This window comes from Austrofundulus limnaeus, unplaced genomic scaffold (genome assembly GCF_001266775.1).
Source record: "Austrofundulus limnaeus strain Quisiro unplaced genomic scaffold, Austrofundulus_limnaeus-1.0 Scaffold178, whole genome shotgun sequence".
NCBI lineage: Eukaryota > Metazoa > Chordata > Actinopteri > Cyprinodontiformes > Rivulidae > Austrofundulus > Austrofundulus limnaeus.
The window spans coordinates 513,804-531,207 of NW_013952580.1; the positions used below are offsets into that span (position 1 = coordinate 513,804).

Here is a 17,404-nt window from a genome sequence, read left to right on the forward strand (position 1 = left end):
TAAATAAATAAAGTATCATGAACACCTGACAAATAATCCCTGTTCCTCAATTTTGTTTTTGCACTCCTAATTGAGCTTGTAGGAAGGCTCAATTAACGTCTGTTTATTTTCATTTTAAAAGTGTACTCCAATACATTGAAACATATATTTTGGGGGTGGCTGCCATGGTGGAAACAAAGTGGGCTCAGGTCTGTAAAGTGTGGGCAAAGGTGGGCAAGAAAATAAAGCAGATGCCTAAAATACAGTTTTGCAAGCTATGCACACACACACACAAAAGAAAAAAAAGCTGTGATTTTTCTAAAATGCATGGTTTGCTGGTCCCTTGGTTGCAAACACTCAACAATTTAGTGAGACTGCAATTCAAAATAAGCACAGATTTGCATCACCAACTAGGGGTGCGAGGTGTGAGCCGTCTCATTTGGATTTAAAGAGACAGCCTCAAAACGAGTTGATCTGGGACACACCTCAGAACAGTGGTGAAAGTGGGGCTTGTGGAGTTACAATAAGGAGGAATTCAGACCAAAGCATTGCAGTTCCACTTTTTATAAACCCCAGCTGATTTAAATATTAAAAAGAATTTAAAAGCACGACATGTCTACTTTACATAACTACAAATATTGTGAACAAATTCCTTCACTCTAGCAGCTTATAAATTTTGTCCTTTTTATATTGGATTTGTTCAGTTACTATGCCTGGGTGACAGGTACGTACCATTCCATTCTCTAATCTTCCCTATTAATGATGACATTATTTTTTATAAAGTGCCTCAGGGGAGAAAAAAAAGTTGAACTTTGAAGATAAGCAGAGTGAATCAAAATTTGTGCATCAACTTTTTCTATCAAAGAAAAAAAAATAAATTGTCCTCGACGAGGCTCAATCAACATCATGTTCCCCTTCATGTTATCTCATATGTTAAGAAGGTGAATGTAAAAGATAAGTAGCAGGAAGGCAGAATAAAGGAAGTGAGACGGGCTAAAAACAAGGAACTCATGGAAAAACTGTAGAAAGGCAGGCCTGTGGAGAGTGATGAGCCTTTGGAGAGGAGGACTGAAATGTTGTGAGAAACTTAGTGTGTAAAAACAATAGTGAAGAACAGGGATTAGTATTTGTCAGKTGGTTATAGTTTTAGTTTGGAAAAAATGTGAGTGGGAACAAAGCCTAAAGAGTTGAGAGAAGATTGCACTGTCTGGAATGGGTTTGGGAGGAGACAAGGACTTTTGTTTTGATGGAAAAAAGTTGTGCGTCAGCCTGGCTTTTTTTTTTTTTTGTCTTTCTTCAACTGCTGTTAAACTTGAAATCAGTTTTTCCAGCCAGGGCTTTATTGAGGCTTTTTGCCTCCTGGATCATCACCTACACCTCTTGACTCTTGTTGCTTCATTTAAGGCTGACTGCTCTGAAATGTCCCTGGTCCTGTGTATGTGTAGCATGTCTTTCAACCTAACRTCCTCTCACAGAATTTGTAACTCGCACAAATCACCTTCTGCTGAATTKTAGTTAGATGGCTTTAAAGAAGGTTAGCACTTTAACTTTGTGATTTGATTCTTCATCGCTACTTCTAGACAACACACCTTCCTACACAACAGGCTCAATTAGGAGCTCATAAAATGTCAGAAGCAGTCGTTTACATTTTCATTAGAAACACTTGGCGAGGAAGTGACTTTTTAGATGAAATGTCAGAAAGTGATTTGCACATAACATTACATTACAAAGCAAAGCCTGCAGCTGTGCTAAAAGAAAACAGTGTGTGTCATTAATATGCTTCGCCATTGTATGAGCAAACTGAAAAAATAACAATCTCTTATTATGAAATATTAAACTTCCATCATTTTGCACTGCTTTTGACCAATTAATGTTCAAAGCAGCTGAAATTATTAATTAGATTGTATTTCTACGTCTTAGCTTTTGCATAATTGCATCATTAAAACATCTTGCATTTTTTCATAAACRTGTTTAAGCATCCACTGAATATCTGTTTTGTATTACAGAGCTTTTAAAATATATAATTATACGGTATTCCATCAAAATGTTGTACTGCTATGAAACAATAAATTCAACAATTTATATGTGAAATAATTTTATGCTAGTTTATTTGACAAATATAAATATAACAGACACAAAGTCCCTTTTCTCTTTAGTACAGGAAAAAGTGGTTTATAAAATTAATTTCAAGTTTTGATCCTTCTGACCACCAGAAGATACAGAGAAGCGGGCAGTGTTTCTGTACTGTGTTTACATATGACTTTTTCTTTGCATGATAGAGCTTTAAYCCGCGTTTTTGGATGGCACAAYGAACTGTGTTTACAACGTTTTGTGGAAGTGATGTCCAGACAGTCTTTGAGATATACAGCAACTTCAAAATGACCCACATTTTTCCTAAAAACTTCTAGTTTCTTAGTTTCAACACTTGATTTRGTTACGATTTTTCATTGTGACCAAAATATAGATTTGTGAAATTATTGCRTTCTGTTTTTATTTACATTTTACATGAACTCCCAACTTTTTTAGAATCGGAGTTTAATGCCGAGCCTAACTGTTTCAGGACATTGTTGAATATTACTGTAGGATGTCCGTTTTCTGTTTGCAGTATAATTTAAAGCAAATACAGCATGTTGTCAAAAAGATGCAAGTTTTATTACTGTTCAATTTCCTGATAGGAAACACTCTTCACCTCTTCCTCTCTTAAAGATTTTCAATTTCAGGAACAAATATGGTGTTAAAGTGGCTGTATTCAGGCTATTTTAAAAACTGTAATGCTTGCAGGCACCTTTTCCCTGCGCTGTCATGGAGCCTAGAAAATAGAACGTATTTCGTATACAGAGGTGATGTGTTCGTTCTCTTCATGGGTTCTGTGAAAACAACATTTACGTGTTGCCGAAAGCCTAATTCTCTTTGGATTGGTGTCTGAAGTGGCAGTTCACTGTCTCCTGAGTTCTGACACCAACTAATAACATCTGAGCCCCGAACATTCAGCAGCTCTTTCATTACAATATGAATTGACAACGAGGCATCTTGAGATCCGGGCTTTTTAGTGTGGGTGGTTAAACATTGAGCACCGACTCCCTGCAATCACACCTCGATCCATTAGCTCCATTTATCTGCAGGATATTTATAGGCTACCTTGAATTGAGGTCTTGAGGCAGGTGAAACGTGGGTGGAGAGGCCCGTCCTGACTGGCAGTGATTAATGCATGAATATGAGAGCTTTATCTCAAGTCCGGCAGCTTTGGGACCTGTGAATGTCGGGGCAATTAAAGGCTAGTGGCAGATGTAAAAAAAATAAAAAATAAAAAAAGCAAGGCATTGTGTCTATCTGCACTTTACAGACTGAGGCAGGACACATGGACAGTGTGGTGAGGGTTCCAGCAGCAAGGTCTATTCATTCCTTAATCACCTCCACAACTCATTAAGGTCTTCTTTTGTTCCATCCACCGCCTCTCCCTGTGCTGTGCCAGCAGATAAGGTAGAGTTGGCTAAAAAGCGAGAAGAGCTGGGAGAACCCTATTAAAGAGTGACAGAAAAAAAATGTGCAGAAGAAAAGGACAGCCAGCGTCGGAGTGATGGAGTCACTGAGCTTAAGGGAAGAAGACCCGTGGTGAAGGAACAGCAAGAGGGATATGTGAGACAGGGTGAGCAGTGTGAACACAAAAAAAGTTAGTTATTTCTAATTGAGAATTTAACATAGCTCAGATATTTTAAGTAGGGCTCTGTGCAGAGGTTATCAGCATCTTATCTGTTGTAGATTGCTCTTTAAACAATCCCAATTTGAAGAAATCGAGTTGATGCTGCCTGGAATGATAAGCTAATGGGTAGCCTGAGAGAGGTCAAAGCCAAAGTAGGTATTGGTCATCTTCAAAACTCTGTTGTTCAGCTTCATTCCAGTTCATAGGGTTACCAACTGTCACGTTTTAGCCCAGATGTCCTGTATTTTTTGTCAAATTGAAGTGTCTTGTACAGGATACTCTTCCTCGGACTGCAGCCTGCAATCAGAGCCATCACCATCCTGCTGGCAGGTAGGCATTTGTCTAGTGTCCCTAGTGTCCCTGTGCAGCTGTCCCGTATTTTAGAGGGGTTGAGTTGGCAACCCTAATTTCATGTTACATGATTATTTACCTAGATTTTTATAGTTATTTGCAGTGCAAATAGCAGCAGCTAGCTCTAGCTCTCCTGGTGCAACCTGGCTCACTTGTGTCAAGAATACAATATACTATTATTTCAGCATAAAAAACCCCTCTGAACAGTGAAGACTATGTTCTTGTGCAGTAGCTGGATAAATGTTGAGCTTTACTCAGTCATTAAACTTCTTAATACAGCATGAGAGTCCTCTTTCATTTGTTTATTAAAACACCAAGTCACTGCATGAAAATACACAAGTTCTATTACGAGTGAAGTGGTTGGAACTGTTTCTTCGGATCACAACTGACATCAGCAATCATTACACTTCTCATTTGATTGATCCATCTCTTCTCATGTCCATGGCTTAAATTCTGTCGTTTTATAAAAAGCCTGGAGGATCACTGGCACGCAGAATGTGTCTGTTGCCAAGAGCAAACACTGCCCGATCAAAGGACAACTCGTATTAGGAGATCAGAGGTGGAATAAGCTACAGGACTTTGAGTTTTGTTCTCTCGTATTGTTTTGCTGTGATTGGATGCCAAAACTGGTCTGATGCGGACAGCAAAGATAGTAAACCCATTAGCTGGTCATGGTTTTGGCCTTAAATGCACTCTGTCACAATGTAAATTTTGCTTACTGAAAAGAAAGCAAAATATTAGCTTGTGTTTTGGTGAATAACACCATGGTGTCCTTGACAAAACAATCGCTTTTGTGAGCAAATATTAAGAAGTTGTCATTTTGTGTTTATTGAGCAAAAACATTTAAAGGGACCTATTTGTACCAGTGAAATAATGAAAACAAGTTTTGTCAAACTGAAAAGGTGTTTTTTTTTCCATTTGATTAGTTGCTCCAACTTTATGAACCATCATTTGAAAAATAAAAATGTTTCTTGAATTTCCCCTCCGCAGGACAATAAAGGCTGTTTCTATTCTAATGACTTCTTTAAAAAAATCACAATAAAAAGTATAGCTTGAATAGGATTATCCTCYAGACTCAGTCAGGTTAAATGAAGCTTGGGTGACTCTGCTGTGAGAGAAAAAAAGCAGTATTTTTAGTTTGTTATCCCCGCTGACAGAAAGAACAACAGGGGGGTTGTTTGCAAAGACTCACAGTAGTTCTGTATGCAAGTTAACCTCCAACAGTGTGAAGGTTGCTGAAATGTCCACAGGGATCAGCAGTCTGACAAAGGTCACTGAAGACATCTTAAACTGTCTTTCATTTTTAGTTTTAAGAAGCTTATATTTGTATAGAGTCAAAGAATGTCAACAAAGACAAATGATCTTTTCCATGGCCCCAAAGAATATGAAACTTAATAACATGATCATGTGTAGCAGTGACATTCATGACCACACGAAAACAGGTTTCTGGTACACTTTTCAGTAGATGAATTGTTTTACATTTTCCACATTTTTTAAAATAACTTACAGCCTTAAATTTAATGTGGGGTGTAATAGTTGTGGATTTTTTGTTTTCATGAAACAATATTTCTGCTGGCTTATGAGGAAATGAGCAACAAAGGGAAATAGGCTGGAAGCAGACAGAGGAAATGATGCTCTTATCTCAAATCCTTAGCAGATCACCTCAAACATGATTTATACAACAAGTTTGACAGAAGGCATCAATCTGCTTCAAGGTGCAGCGCGGAACGCAGAGAACCAGAACAACAAAACAGATGATCAGTTCACTTCTTCATCTCTTCTAAATATTTTTTACCTCATTGCTCGAAGCCTTTTTGACTAGTTAGCCGAGCTAAAGACTGAAGTAGACAATCAGACCTTATTAGTTTTTTTAAGAGATCAGAGAGTGTTGGGTTTACTACTACTACTTCGTAGGACTTTATGTATAAAATTCTGAAATCACAAATTTTGAAAAAAATAAAAACAATCAAAAGAACTTAGATCTCTCATTTCTTAAGTTTAATTGAAAATCTTTACTTCTGTGTGTGTGTGTGGCGGGGGGGTACTCATTATTCTCCAAGAAATTGACATCTATCTCTTTAAGAACCTCCTACAGTTTCAGACACTCCCACTTCAGCATGTCTTCACAGCAATGCTTTGATGGAGGGGTGCTCTGTGGGGCGGGCGGTCGGCTGCAGACCGAGCACTGGGGAGGTGCTTTGTGTAACTAGGTGGTGCTTGTGCAAATGGGCAGTGCTTTTTACCAATGGTTGCCACAGGACATTCAATGATTCCTCAAATATGCATGAATGAGTCAAAGCAACATGCTGGGTTGGTATTTGACATCATATTACAAAGCTCAAAGAAGTTGATTTTGCATAACACCTCCCCCTTTAAGTTGAATTATGATATGTTGAACTGCTAAAAATCATAATTTTGAGTGAATCAAGGTGTAGCACAACGTTCCAAAAATAGTCTTAAATTGGTGAATTTCTTATTATTTGGATATTCGGTGAATAAAACTTTCACTTGACTAAATAAACTTTAGTAAATAGACTGTCACTGGAGCTCGCACCTCTTTATAATTTGGTTCTTTTTCTCCAAATCAGCTTTTCCTCTCCTAAATTATCGAGCAGTCATTGTAGTAGTTTTCATCTTTCTTGGTACGTTTTCCTTTTCCCTTGAGTTTCCAAATATCTTTAAGTGCCTGTCAAAAGGTACAACGTCAGGAAGATAAAACAATTCTCAAAGCTGCAGAGCTGCACCAGCACCATGAATCCAGTAAAATAGTGCGCATAGAAAATTTTAACATCACTCAACAAAACTGTCAGGTGGGCTTTTGTTGCCCCAGGCTGCTCTTGCTTTGAAAAATCATATTCTTGTAGGGACAAAAAAAAAAAAAAATTAAACCAGCCATGATGAAAGCCCCCATTCTAGTCCTTTTACCACCTACCTTAAATGGGGACAGTCAGACTTTTCCATTTTGACTTTTATTGCTTATTAAAAAAACGAAATAAGAAAAGAAAAAGAGATGGCTAATGCTGTCATTATGACAGCACCCCCACCTAAAATTTCAGGTTTCAAACACATCTGTGCTCAATTACTGTAAGTTATTCACCAGTAAAAGCATCTTAATAGGTGGGCGGTGGGATGATGGCAGGAGGAAGAGAAAGAGAGCGAGGGAGAGGCCAAAAAAGGGGCAGAGGTTGAAGACTGAGCTGGAGGAGATGCATTTCACTACATTGTATACATATACTGTATATTTTTAAGGTTATTACCAAAGCAGTATCTTAAAGGCTGCAGGCTGTTTTACTTGTTTGCTAAGTAAAGAAGTTATTCTCCTAAAATTGGCAGCTGTGAGTTAATTTAGGAGGATGGCAGAAGTTTACTGCATGTGCTGGTGGGTTTTTTAGTAAGCATTTTTTTGTGAGCTGACCCAAAGCAATTTATTCGAAATGCATTAAATATTGGCCATGGGGTGAAAAGCAAAAACTGCATTAGAAACCACTGAACATCACCAGAAATTAAATTAGACTCTGATCATAAAAATGCTAATATTTACATGAGCCTGCAGTCACTCAGTTAGCTTGGTTTGGATTGTTAAAGCATGTGTGTGTTTACTTTCACCAAGGATTCATGTTGTTCCCTGAAATGAATGGTAGATTGTTTTATAGTAGGAGTGAGGAAAACCTATGGGATATTTTTGTCCACAAAAGAAAAGCTTTAAACTTCAAGCAGTTTGATGCTTCGTATGTTTATGCAAATTATGTTTACATCAGTTTTTCTCTCATTTAGTTTTGTGTGAACAGTAAAATATTGCTGCTTAAATGCAGTACATGCCATCCATTTGGCTTTAATAATCCTTTTACCATCTATCAAATTAACCCCTTGTTGTTTTTTGTTCTTACAGATTCCTCTCCCCACCATAAGCAGAAGCCACCAGCCACAGACCTCTGCTACAAAACTGAAATCAGCAGTCTCATGGATTTCAACTCTCCAGATGCCTCTCTTGACAAAGGTACATCTATGGGTTTCCTGTTGCAGTGCTATCTCAGTCATCAAAATTCAAATGCATGCACCGTGACAGATTTGATATGCATGCACTTGCAAATGTATATTTAAAACCTTACATAATGGTAAGCACACAGTATACATTTGCATCTACACTTTATGTTATGTAAATCCACTTGGGTTGAGATGGTGGTAAAGTTGTTAAAATGATGCCAAGATTTTAGTAAGTAGTGAGAAAAATAAGCAAAGTACCATCAAAACCCACACCTTCTTAGAATTTGCTAAGCATTGCATGTTACACTAATTGGTGTTATTATGTTTATGCAATTGTATTTTGAACAGAAAATGAGGTTTTATAGGTAATTAAATGTGTTGAACTGTGAGTGGTATTTGTGAAAACAGCTTTCTATCTGGTAAGAGAACTGTCAGAATTATTGTACGTGTAAGAGTCTAAATTTGTTCATGTAAGTCTATAAACCTTCATAAATTTGTTACAACTTTGCCACATTACAAGTACGAATCAAATTTACAAGTACGACTCAAATTYACAAGTACAATTCTTATGTGAGAATACAAGTTTTTAAGTCACAAATACAAGTTAAAAAGTTACAACTTTCCCACATTATAAGTACGAATCAAATTTACAAGTACAATTCTTTTACCTGTCAAAATAAGACATTATGCATGGAACACCGAAAAGATCGATTGCAAACAGTAACTAAGCCAGACCACTAGGGGGACATGACCACTGCCTCATTTGGGACCAGATGAACTCTTTATAAACACAACAATTTTCTGAAGGGAAAAGCATTTGGAGGCTTTTCAGTTTGTCATTCATGTCGTGTAATACAACAATAAAATAGATAGTGGATTTATGATGAACAACCAAAAAAGAAAACTGATACATTCATAAAACCGATTGCATAATGGAAAAAATAATGCATGTTCAAAAACACATAACGGCAGTGCTCTGACCTGTCCAGCAGGGTGACTCAAGTGGCCCACCATCAAACCCCTAAACAACTGTAAGTTAAACTCTTTTTACTTTTAATAGTAGTTTGTATTATTTATTTCACATTTGGTACACGTAGTACTTGTCAGTATTTGTAAGAGGATGTGTTTAAACAGTTTCTATACTGAAAGTAGAGCTTCGTTCATTGTTGTTGTTAGCATGGTGTCAATGTTAGCATGATGATACGAGTAGGAAAGAAAAAACAGCCTCATGTTTCCTGTTCAGTCTAAGTTTATTTAGAACAGCTTGAAAAGAACAAAAACCTAATTGATTAACAGTGAGTTTAAAAAGCTTTCTCTGACTATATTTTGTTTTGTTTATTAAAAGCTTGTTGGCTACATTTTTAAAGCTTTGTCAGAACTACACGGACATTGATTTTAATTAGAATCACTATAAATCAAAGTTAAACTGTGTTTAACTAAGTTAATCTATTTTTAACTACTACCAAACCACTTCCTTCAGATTTCAGTGACCAATATACGTATGTAGAAAAATGTTTACTGTCTGATTAATGAGACTGCTAGCTGTGACTGTGTGATACTATAACTGTTCTCTTTTCAATTTACTTTTAATTATGGACCTGAATCTGTTTGTGGACCCACTGAGAACCTGTCTCCAGACCTTTGTATCAGAGGACTGAGACCATCAGGCTCCATCAGTGAGACCACAACCAATGGAAGCCAGTTCCACCCCACTTCAGGTCAAATAGTTGTATTGTAAACTTAACAGAAATGAAGTTAATATAATTCATTAAATAAAGTTAAAATAAATCAGTCCTGTTGACCTGTCGATTTTCTGTGATCCAGATAAGTGCAGTTGATGCAGCGAGCAGCATTCAGCCCATCCATGGACCCAGGACAGATGTCCTCTACATCCACACCTCTGACAGGCAGGTGGATGAGGAGGTCATGGAGTTCCTGACAGTCTGAAGAACTGAACCAGCAGCAGGATGAGGAGACACTGGAACAAAATCTGTCCATCTGGGTTTTAAAGCCTTCATGACAGCTGAAAAATTCAGTTAATGCAAATGTACAGTTTTAAAATGTCCTGTTTAGAGCTGAGGAAGTCAAACACCAGGCCATGACATATTTTTTATTGACATATTTTTTAAACTCAACATGTTTAATCTGTTTGTATTAAAGCTTACCTAGAAGTTTTCATTTATTTGACATTGATTGATGGTTTTACTGTAATAAATAAAAAAATTTAAATAGTCAACACTTTTGTTTTTACCTAACTATGAGCTGTGAGTGATAGATGAAACAATGAATATAGTAAAAAAAAAAGGGGGGGGGGCAGTAAATTGTTAAAATGTTTAATGAAACGTATCACAAATAACACGTTTTAACATATAATAGAGTGTACTACTATTATTACTACTACATTGTGACATATTTTTATTCAAATTATTTTTTACTGATATTTCTTTCAACGGTCACTAAAATGAAATTAATATTTTCATTGATTCATTTTCATCTCCCTGCTCTGGCCTGTCATAGTGTTTCTGAGTATTTCTGACACCTTAATGCACACATGTATCAGAAAACTCCAGCATCAGTCCTGATGTTCTGCAGGTCATGAAGACGTCTCCACCTGTACTTCAACCATCTGAAGGTTTGTTCTCCACCTGGCTCCAGTCTTCATTAGTAGTGTAGAGTAGTGTTAACAGTATCATAAGTTAAAGAGAAGTTACTTGAAAAATATGGTCTATAAATAATTTGGAACATTTCATCATCACTCCACTGTATATTAATTATTGTGCTGCTGACCTGAGGCAAGGCAGCTTTACATAAAACATTTCAGCAACAAGACAAATCAGTGCTTTACACAAACAAAACATTTTGACAAAGTGCAAAAGAAAAATAAGAATATAGAAAAATAAAATAAATGTTCAAAAAAGACTCATAAAAGCAGGATTCTGTTTAAGGAATTGAATAAAATATTTTAAAAGATTAAATAAGACAGGGTTAAAGTAAAAATTAAATAACATTTCATCATAAATCCACTATCTACTTTATTGCTGTACTACATGACATGAATGACAAACTGAAAAGCCTCCAAATGCTTTTCCCTTCAGCAAATTGTTGTGTTTAATAAGAGTTTATGGTCCCAAATGAGTCAGTGGTCATGTCCCCCTAGTGGTCTGGCTTAGTTACTGTTTGCAATCGACCTTTTCGGTGTTCCATGCATAATGTCTTATTTTGACAGATAAAAGAATTGTACTTGTAAATTTGATTCGTACTTGTAATGTGGCAAAGTTGTAACTTTTTAACTTGTATTTGTAACTTAAAAACTTGTATTCTCACATAAGAATTGTACTTGTAAATTTGATTTGTACTTATAATGTGGCAAAGTTGTAACAAATTTATGTTCGTTTATAGACTTACATGAACAAATTTAGACTCTTACACATACAATAATTCTGACAGTTCTCTTACTCCATAGATTTCACATTATAAATTGTGTACCTGTCTCCAAAAAGGTTTTCATTTTATTAAATTATCATGCTGTTCAGAAGTATAATTTGTAATATGAAATATATTCACACTTATTTGTTATTCTGCTGCTGGGTGTTCAGTTGCTTGCCAAGAACCATTCTGAAAAAGGGGTCCATATACTTTAATGACTGAATTTATTTCCGTGTTTCTTATCTGTCTGGGTGGTCTAACCGGTCAAAGGYGAGCAWCATCAGCTCCTCAGACAAAACACARTGATGKTTGTCTGTGATCTGTTTCTGTTGCAATGCATGTTCATGACAAAAGTTGCTTTTAGAGAGAACTGATGCTTCTWACCAATGCACCAGTGCAAAACTGTCTCTTGAACAGTGTTTCCTGTGGAGCTGCCAGCTGCAGAAAAGACCTACAGTGTCACTCAGGCAGCCAGTGGAGATCCTGTCCTCATTAAGGCCATGCTCAAGGGTGTGTTTGTTTTCTCTTTTGATGCTGTCATGATACTAAGAGGGCACATAAATAATCCCCATTTGCCAAAAAAAGGGGAACAAAGCTATTACTAGAAGTGGTGGGTTATCTTAGGCGGACAAGACAAGTTTAATGTACATTATAGCTTTTAACTTTTTCTTTTTTATGAAAAGAGAGGCTAATACATGTGAGTTAGATTGACAAAATCATGGTCACTTTGATTTTAACATGTTTCCATATACATTCAGATGCACTCCCCCCTACAGCATTAGGTCTTCACTCGTTTCCTGGGTGCTTAAAAAGTGCAGACTCAGGAAAAAAAAAAACACATACGCACAAAAACCCCTGCAGTGGCCAAGGCCACATATATATCACTTCAAGTTTCATCAGAATGAGAACAGGCAAGTGAGGGTGATGTTATCAGCAAATTCATCTCAGCACTGCAGCAAAAAAKAAACAGGGAAGGAGAGTGGAAACAAACGTAAGCAGCAGGCACTGGATCATTAGTGAGACATGAGCTGCTTCCGCACATTAGGTGGCCATGATGTCACTAGCCTGGTAAGGCTGGGTTCTAGTTTAAAGTAAAGGTCAAAGCCAAAAAAAAGTTAWAAAACGGCTTCCGGAGGACAATTAATGGGTTTTTAAGAAGATGATGTCAAAAAGGGATAAACAGGAGAAGGAAGAAAATATTGAAGAGCACTGTATAGAGGAGTAAAACAAGGTTGCACAAGGACTTTGTTGCCTGCATTCAGTGTGTATTATGGGGGTGGGGTGGGGGTGCGGGGTAATGGAGAGAAGAGAAAAAACAGAGATTAACATGCACAAAAGAAAGGAAGAACATGAATGTGCAGGATGTGAAAAAAACGTGCAAGTGGTTTTTGTCAAGTATTTAAATTTCTCCCCTGTGCTGATACTTTTCCGAGCACCTGCCCCCATCAAAGCCCTCTCATAGCCACAACAAGTGTGGCAGTTAAATTTCTTCAAGCAGCAAAATCAATGCCTCTCCACTGTCATTTACACACACCTGAAATAGCTACTCAGAGATGCCCGGACAGCATTGTTAGAGTTGATGTGCCATTGACTCATCTTATTTAATTACACCAGATAGCAAAAGTGAAGAGGACAATGATATATTTGTAAAGATGGCAAAATTATGGTCACACTATTCTAAAAAGACTAAAGTACAAAAAGAGAAAAAAAAGACTTGTTACAGTGAGTGTGACTGGATTTAATACAATCTCAAACAAAAGCACTAAAGTAATAAAAAGTCATGCCTTTTATCTGCTTTCTAACAATCAGTTAAAAACATTGACATTTTCACACATAGCAGAGCAGTTGTCTTTGTCAGTATCTAATTTAATAACTACAACTTTGTGCTGAATGACTAAAGTTTATGAAGTCAAGATGAGTGCCTGTGCTCAAAGTGCCTGCGACAAACATACCCTTCAAACACAAAAAGTCAAAGAAAGCACCTTTATGTTTAAAATAAACTTGACATAAAATACAATTTTACTCATTTTGTCACATAACTGGCATTTTTTCTGTCAAATTTGGCTCAGCTAATGTGAAACAGGAAGTGACATCAAAGGGGAACTCTTTCCGAAAAAAAAAATTCCCTGGTCTTTTTATTTTTTGAAACAGTATTGTTTGAACTCTGTYTCTTCGCCACTTCATCTCTCTGAYAGTGACTCAAAATAATCTTAATAAACATCCAATACAGTCGATGTTGTGAGCAGCTGTAGCATTGCTCTGTTTACATTGAGAATTTTCTGCTTTGACATCACTTCCTGTTATTTCACATGTGAACATCTAAACAACTGTTCATCTCAGTGGCATGACTTTTTTTTTACAATATGTTATGTTATCTTTCCAGAAATGTGTTCATATTATTTAAAAAAAACATTGTCATGGGTGCTTTAAAGGCTTCATGCTTCATTTAACCAAATTTAAGATGTCAGCAGTGAACTATACTTTATAATCTTTGTTCCTTGTTTTAACATCATTAGCTCAGTCTCTTTTACATGGATCTAATAACAACTAAATCATACCAGAACCTTTGCATCCTACACGTTCATGGGTTTTGGATTCCCACCTGCGTGCATGAGTGTGCCAAGGTGACGCAGAGGTGCATTTTCTATTTCTAGAACTCACCTTCAGGCTTGACACAAGGCTACAAGGTCTGGTACAATGAGTCACTGATATTAATACATTTGTCTTGCCCTGCAGATGGCCATTAAAAAGACCCACTGGCAGTGAAGATGCACTGGTAGAACTGCTACTTTTGGATATAGGCTGGTGTCAGGTAGTTTCTTTTCAAATAGTGCTGACCAAGTGGGTTTGAAAAGAGGGAAAAAATAGTGAATAGAAGGGATATGATCTCATTGTGTGAACGTAACATAAGGCGTACTGTTGTGATCTGTAGGGGAAAAAGGTTTAGACAATACGGATAGACTCAACTTTGGATCGACAGTGTTGGGATCTTGCTGTTCAGATTGAAATAAATTGATCGAGAGTAGAAAGAGAAAAAAGTTGGGTGTGGAAAGAAGATTAAAGGAGAGTTAACAGCATTTGTTTTAAGGGTCATTACAAATCTAAGACCTCAACATTCTTGCCATTAGAGTTAATCCATGCAGTTAGAGTTAATAAGTAGCTGGGCAACCCCCTGGGTAAATAACAAAAAATCTTGTTATTAAAGCAAAAAAGAAACACAACCTAATTAAAAAAACAACAAAAATAGCCTTGAGTCAAATACACTGATGTCTTGGACGGCAGGCAGGGCCACAGTGATTACAGCTTAAAGACTTTGTGCTTCTTTTAGGAGTTAAATAAAATCATATTTAAGTTTCTTCATTGTACGATATAATGTGGATAATATAACTTTCAGCTGTTACCTACTGTCTGACAGGAAATAAAGTGGTCACTGTGTCAACACTTAGAGGTTAAGATATTATATGAAAGACCAATAAAACCATCACCAGGTAGAAATCTAAAATTTTGGCATAATGGCTGCTCAGATGCTGCAAGAAGATGTAGTTGAAAAGTTCTGCAGTTTGGAAAGTATGATAAAAAAAAATGGGGATCTCATTAAAGCAATTATTAGGCACTGCTCCTATCAATACAGCATTTCCTACTGCTTTACAAACCTGCACATATTTACTTTGACAACACTAATCTTCATAGTGTTATGCAATAAAAATGTTTAACAAAAATTTTACATTCAGATTAGGACAATAATTTAAGATTTTATGTGGACATTTCTTGTTAAAAATGTTTATTTTAACCTGCAGAAATCTTCTCAATGTAAAATCTTTGTTTAATGATTTTTTTCCCTCAAACTGAGCAACTAATTAATTCTCAGCCACTTTAGAATAATTAATATATAATTGTTATAAGAGCAGAGTGGGTCTAGGACTAAAATGTTTAAGCAGGGAGATGGTAACAACTGAAGGGAAAACAGAAGGGTTGTTTGGYGACACATCAGAAATGTGTTGACTGGCGGCTCACCCCCGGTGCTGTTTGGGGTTATAATAGAAAAAAAAAAACAGGTATGGCTGTGACACTAGTTCTGTCACTGGGATGTTCTGGCCTGAAGGGGTTTGGGAATTTAGGAGCTCCTCCAAGGATATGCTCTCATGTGCCTTTCTTCTGGTATTTTTGCCCTACAGACATAAAGTCTGAAGTCAAGAACCACCAGCCAGTAGGTGGTTAATCCCAACAAATAAAAATGGTGCATAACTTATATTAAATAGGCTAAAATAAACCATGGTATTTATTGTTAATCTGTCAGGAGTCAGGTACAGTCAGGCTCTGGTTCTTACATCATCTGAACCAGTAAAGTTTTTCTGACTAATCATGTTACAGTTGATTCATTTCACAATAGGAAACCCCCCGAACTAAAGTGGGAACTAATATGACTTTATAAAATCAGTTTTATGAACAGTCATAAATAATTAKTTCCATTAAACTGAGTTGAGTAAAACTAAATACAGATTGAAACTATTGACATAACCTGATTTAGTAAATTCAACGTTTCATTTCTTAGATTGTATGAGCAAAATACTTTTACTTTTACAATTATTGTGAGCCTTCTCATGACTTCTAATTAAATACTTTTCTTATCAGTGAAAAAAAAATTCTGTTAAGGTATTTTTACCTTTACTTAGTTTTTTTTAAATAATTTTCTGCTGGACACTGAGTAGAGATTTTTTTTAGGAAAACAGCCATGAGAGACAATAAAAATTCCCAAACTTTTAATGAGAAAACTACAAAACTACAAAAATACAAAACTTTTATTTTCAGTCAAAAAGTAACAACAAATCTCTTGAAACCCTGACCATAACAGCTGTGTTTTGATATTATCATCCACACAAATGTGACCTTTTTTTTCGCAACACCATTTTGCCGCTACTTGTCTCTTAAACAAGCCCACACAGGCTGACCTGAGTTCTAAGGTCACATCAGCAGCTGAATCACCAGTACAACTGGAAATGCTGCGTTTTATTCCTGTCCCCCCACCCTGCCCAAATAGCCCACTGACATCATTGTGTTATACACATCAAACTCAACTATAGCGTAGAATTATTAAATCATAAAATAGGGAAGAAAATTACTTTATGTCTTTGACACCTGCTTCCTTCTGCTGTGACTTGCTGACAGATGATACAAGATTGAAATCTCAAGCAACAAAAGGAMAATGCAGCAGTACTTTCCTGCTTTGTGTCGTTCTTAAATGATTTGCCCTCTTTCATTATTTGACAGACCGCTCAGTACTATATTTCTAAGACATTGCTCTCCAAAACTTATATATTTTTGTAGTGCAGCTCGTAATGACTTCTTGCCCAAACCATTCATCTTTTTGTACTCTGTCTTATTCACCACCACCGCTGSTATTTTTCTTCCCATTAGTTCACACTTTGTGTCTTGTTGGCGGACATTTCTTGCAGGGTTGTTCAAGGTTGTTGCAGCACAAGATCCCACATTGTTAAAAAAAAAAAAGAGAGAGAGAGAGAGAGAGAGAGAGAGAGAGAGAGAGAGAGAGAGACCACAGCTCTGTAGCTCCATAGTTCTGCAGGAATGCTGATAAACCTCTGGCCTTTCAAAGAGGCCAGTGTGTCATCATCACTGCAGGTGGAGAGTCCATTTAAACTCAGGAAAGTGAGAGAAAAGAAAGAATTTTAGTCTGTCTTACAACCTCATTCCATTCTTAAAGGAACTGGATGATAAGTTACTGTTCTGTGTACGTTAATATGTCTGGATTAACGTACACAGAACAGCATTGGTGTAAAACCATCTAAAAAGCATTGAGAAAGTTAAGATGAGTTCAGTCAGGAGATTTAAGATACTTTTATTTGATGACTGTTTACAAGTTACACTACAGTTTTGTAATGATCCAATGATCATAAAAATACATCCTTGAATGTAAAAAACATTGTTACACTGTGGAGTTTAAACTCC

General features: G+C 36.6%; 1 protein-coding gene across 2 annotated transcripts in view; it reads left to right on the forward strand.

Moving 5' to 3' along the window:
* The window catches only part of LOC106524179 (kazrin), a 172,003-nt gene that overhangs the window by 117,674 nt on the left and 36,925 nt on the right, over positions 1–17,404 (forward strand). For both annotated transcript variants that reach the window (XM_014017885.1, XM_014017886.1), the window contains exon 4: positions 7,920–8,027. In XM_014017885.1, coding sequence (XP_013873339.1) covers positions 7,920–8,027 — 108 coding nt within the window. The remainder of the gene's footprint in view (positions 1–7,919; positions 8,028–17,404) is intronic.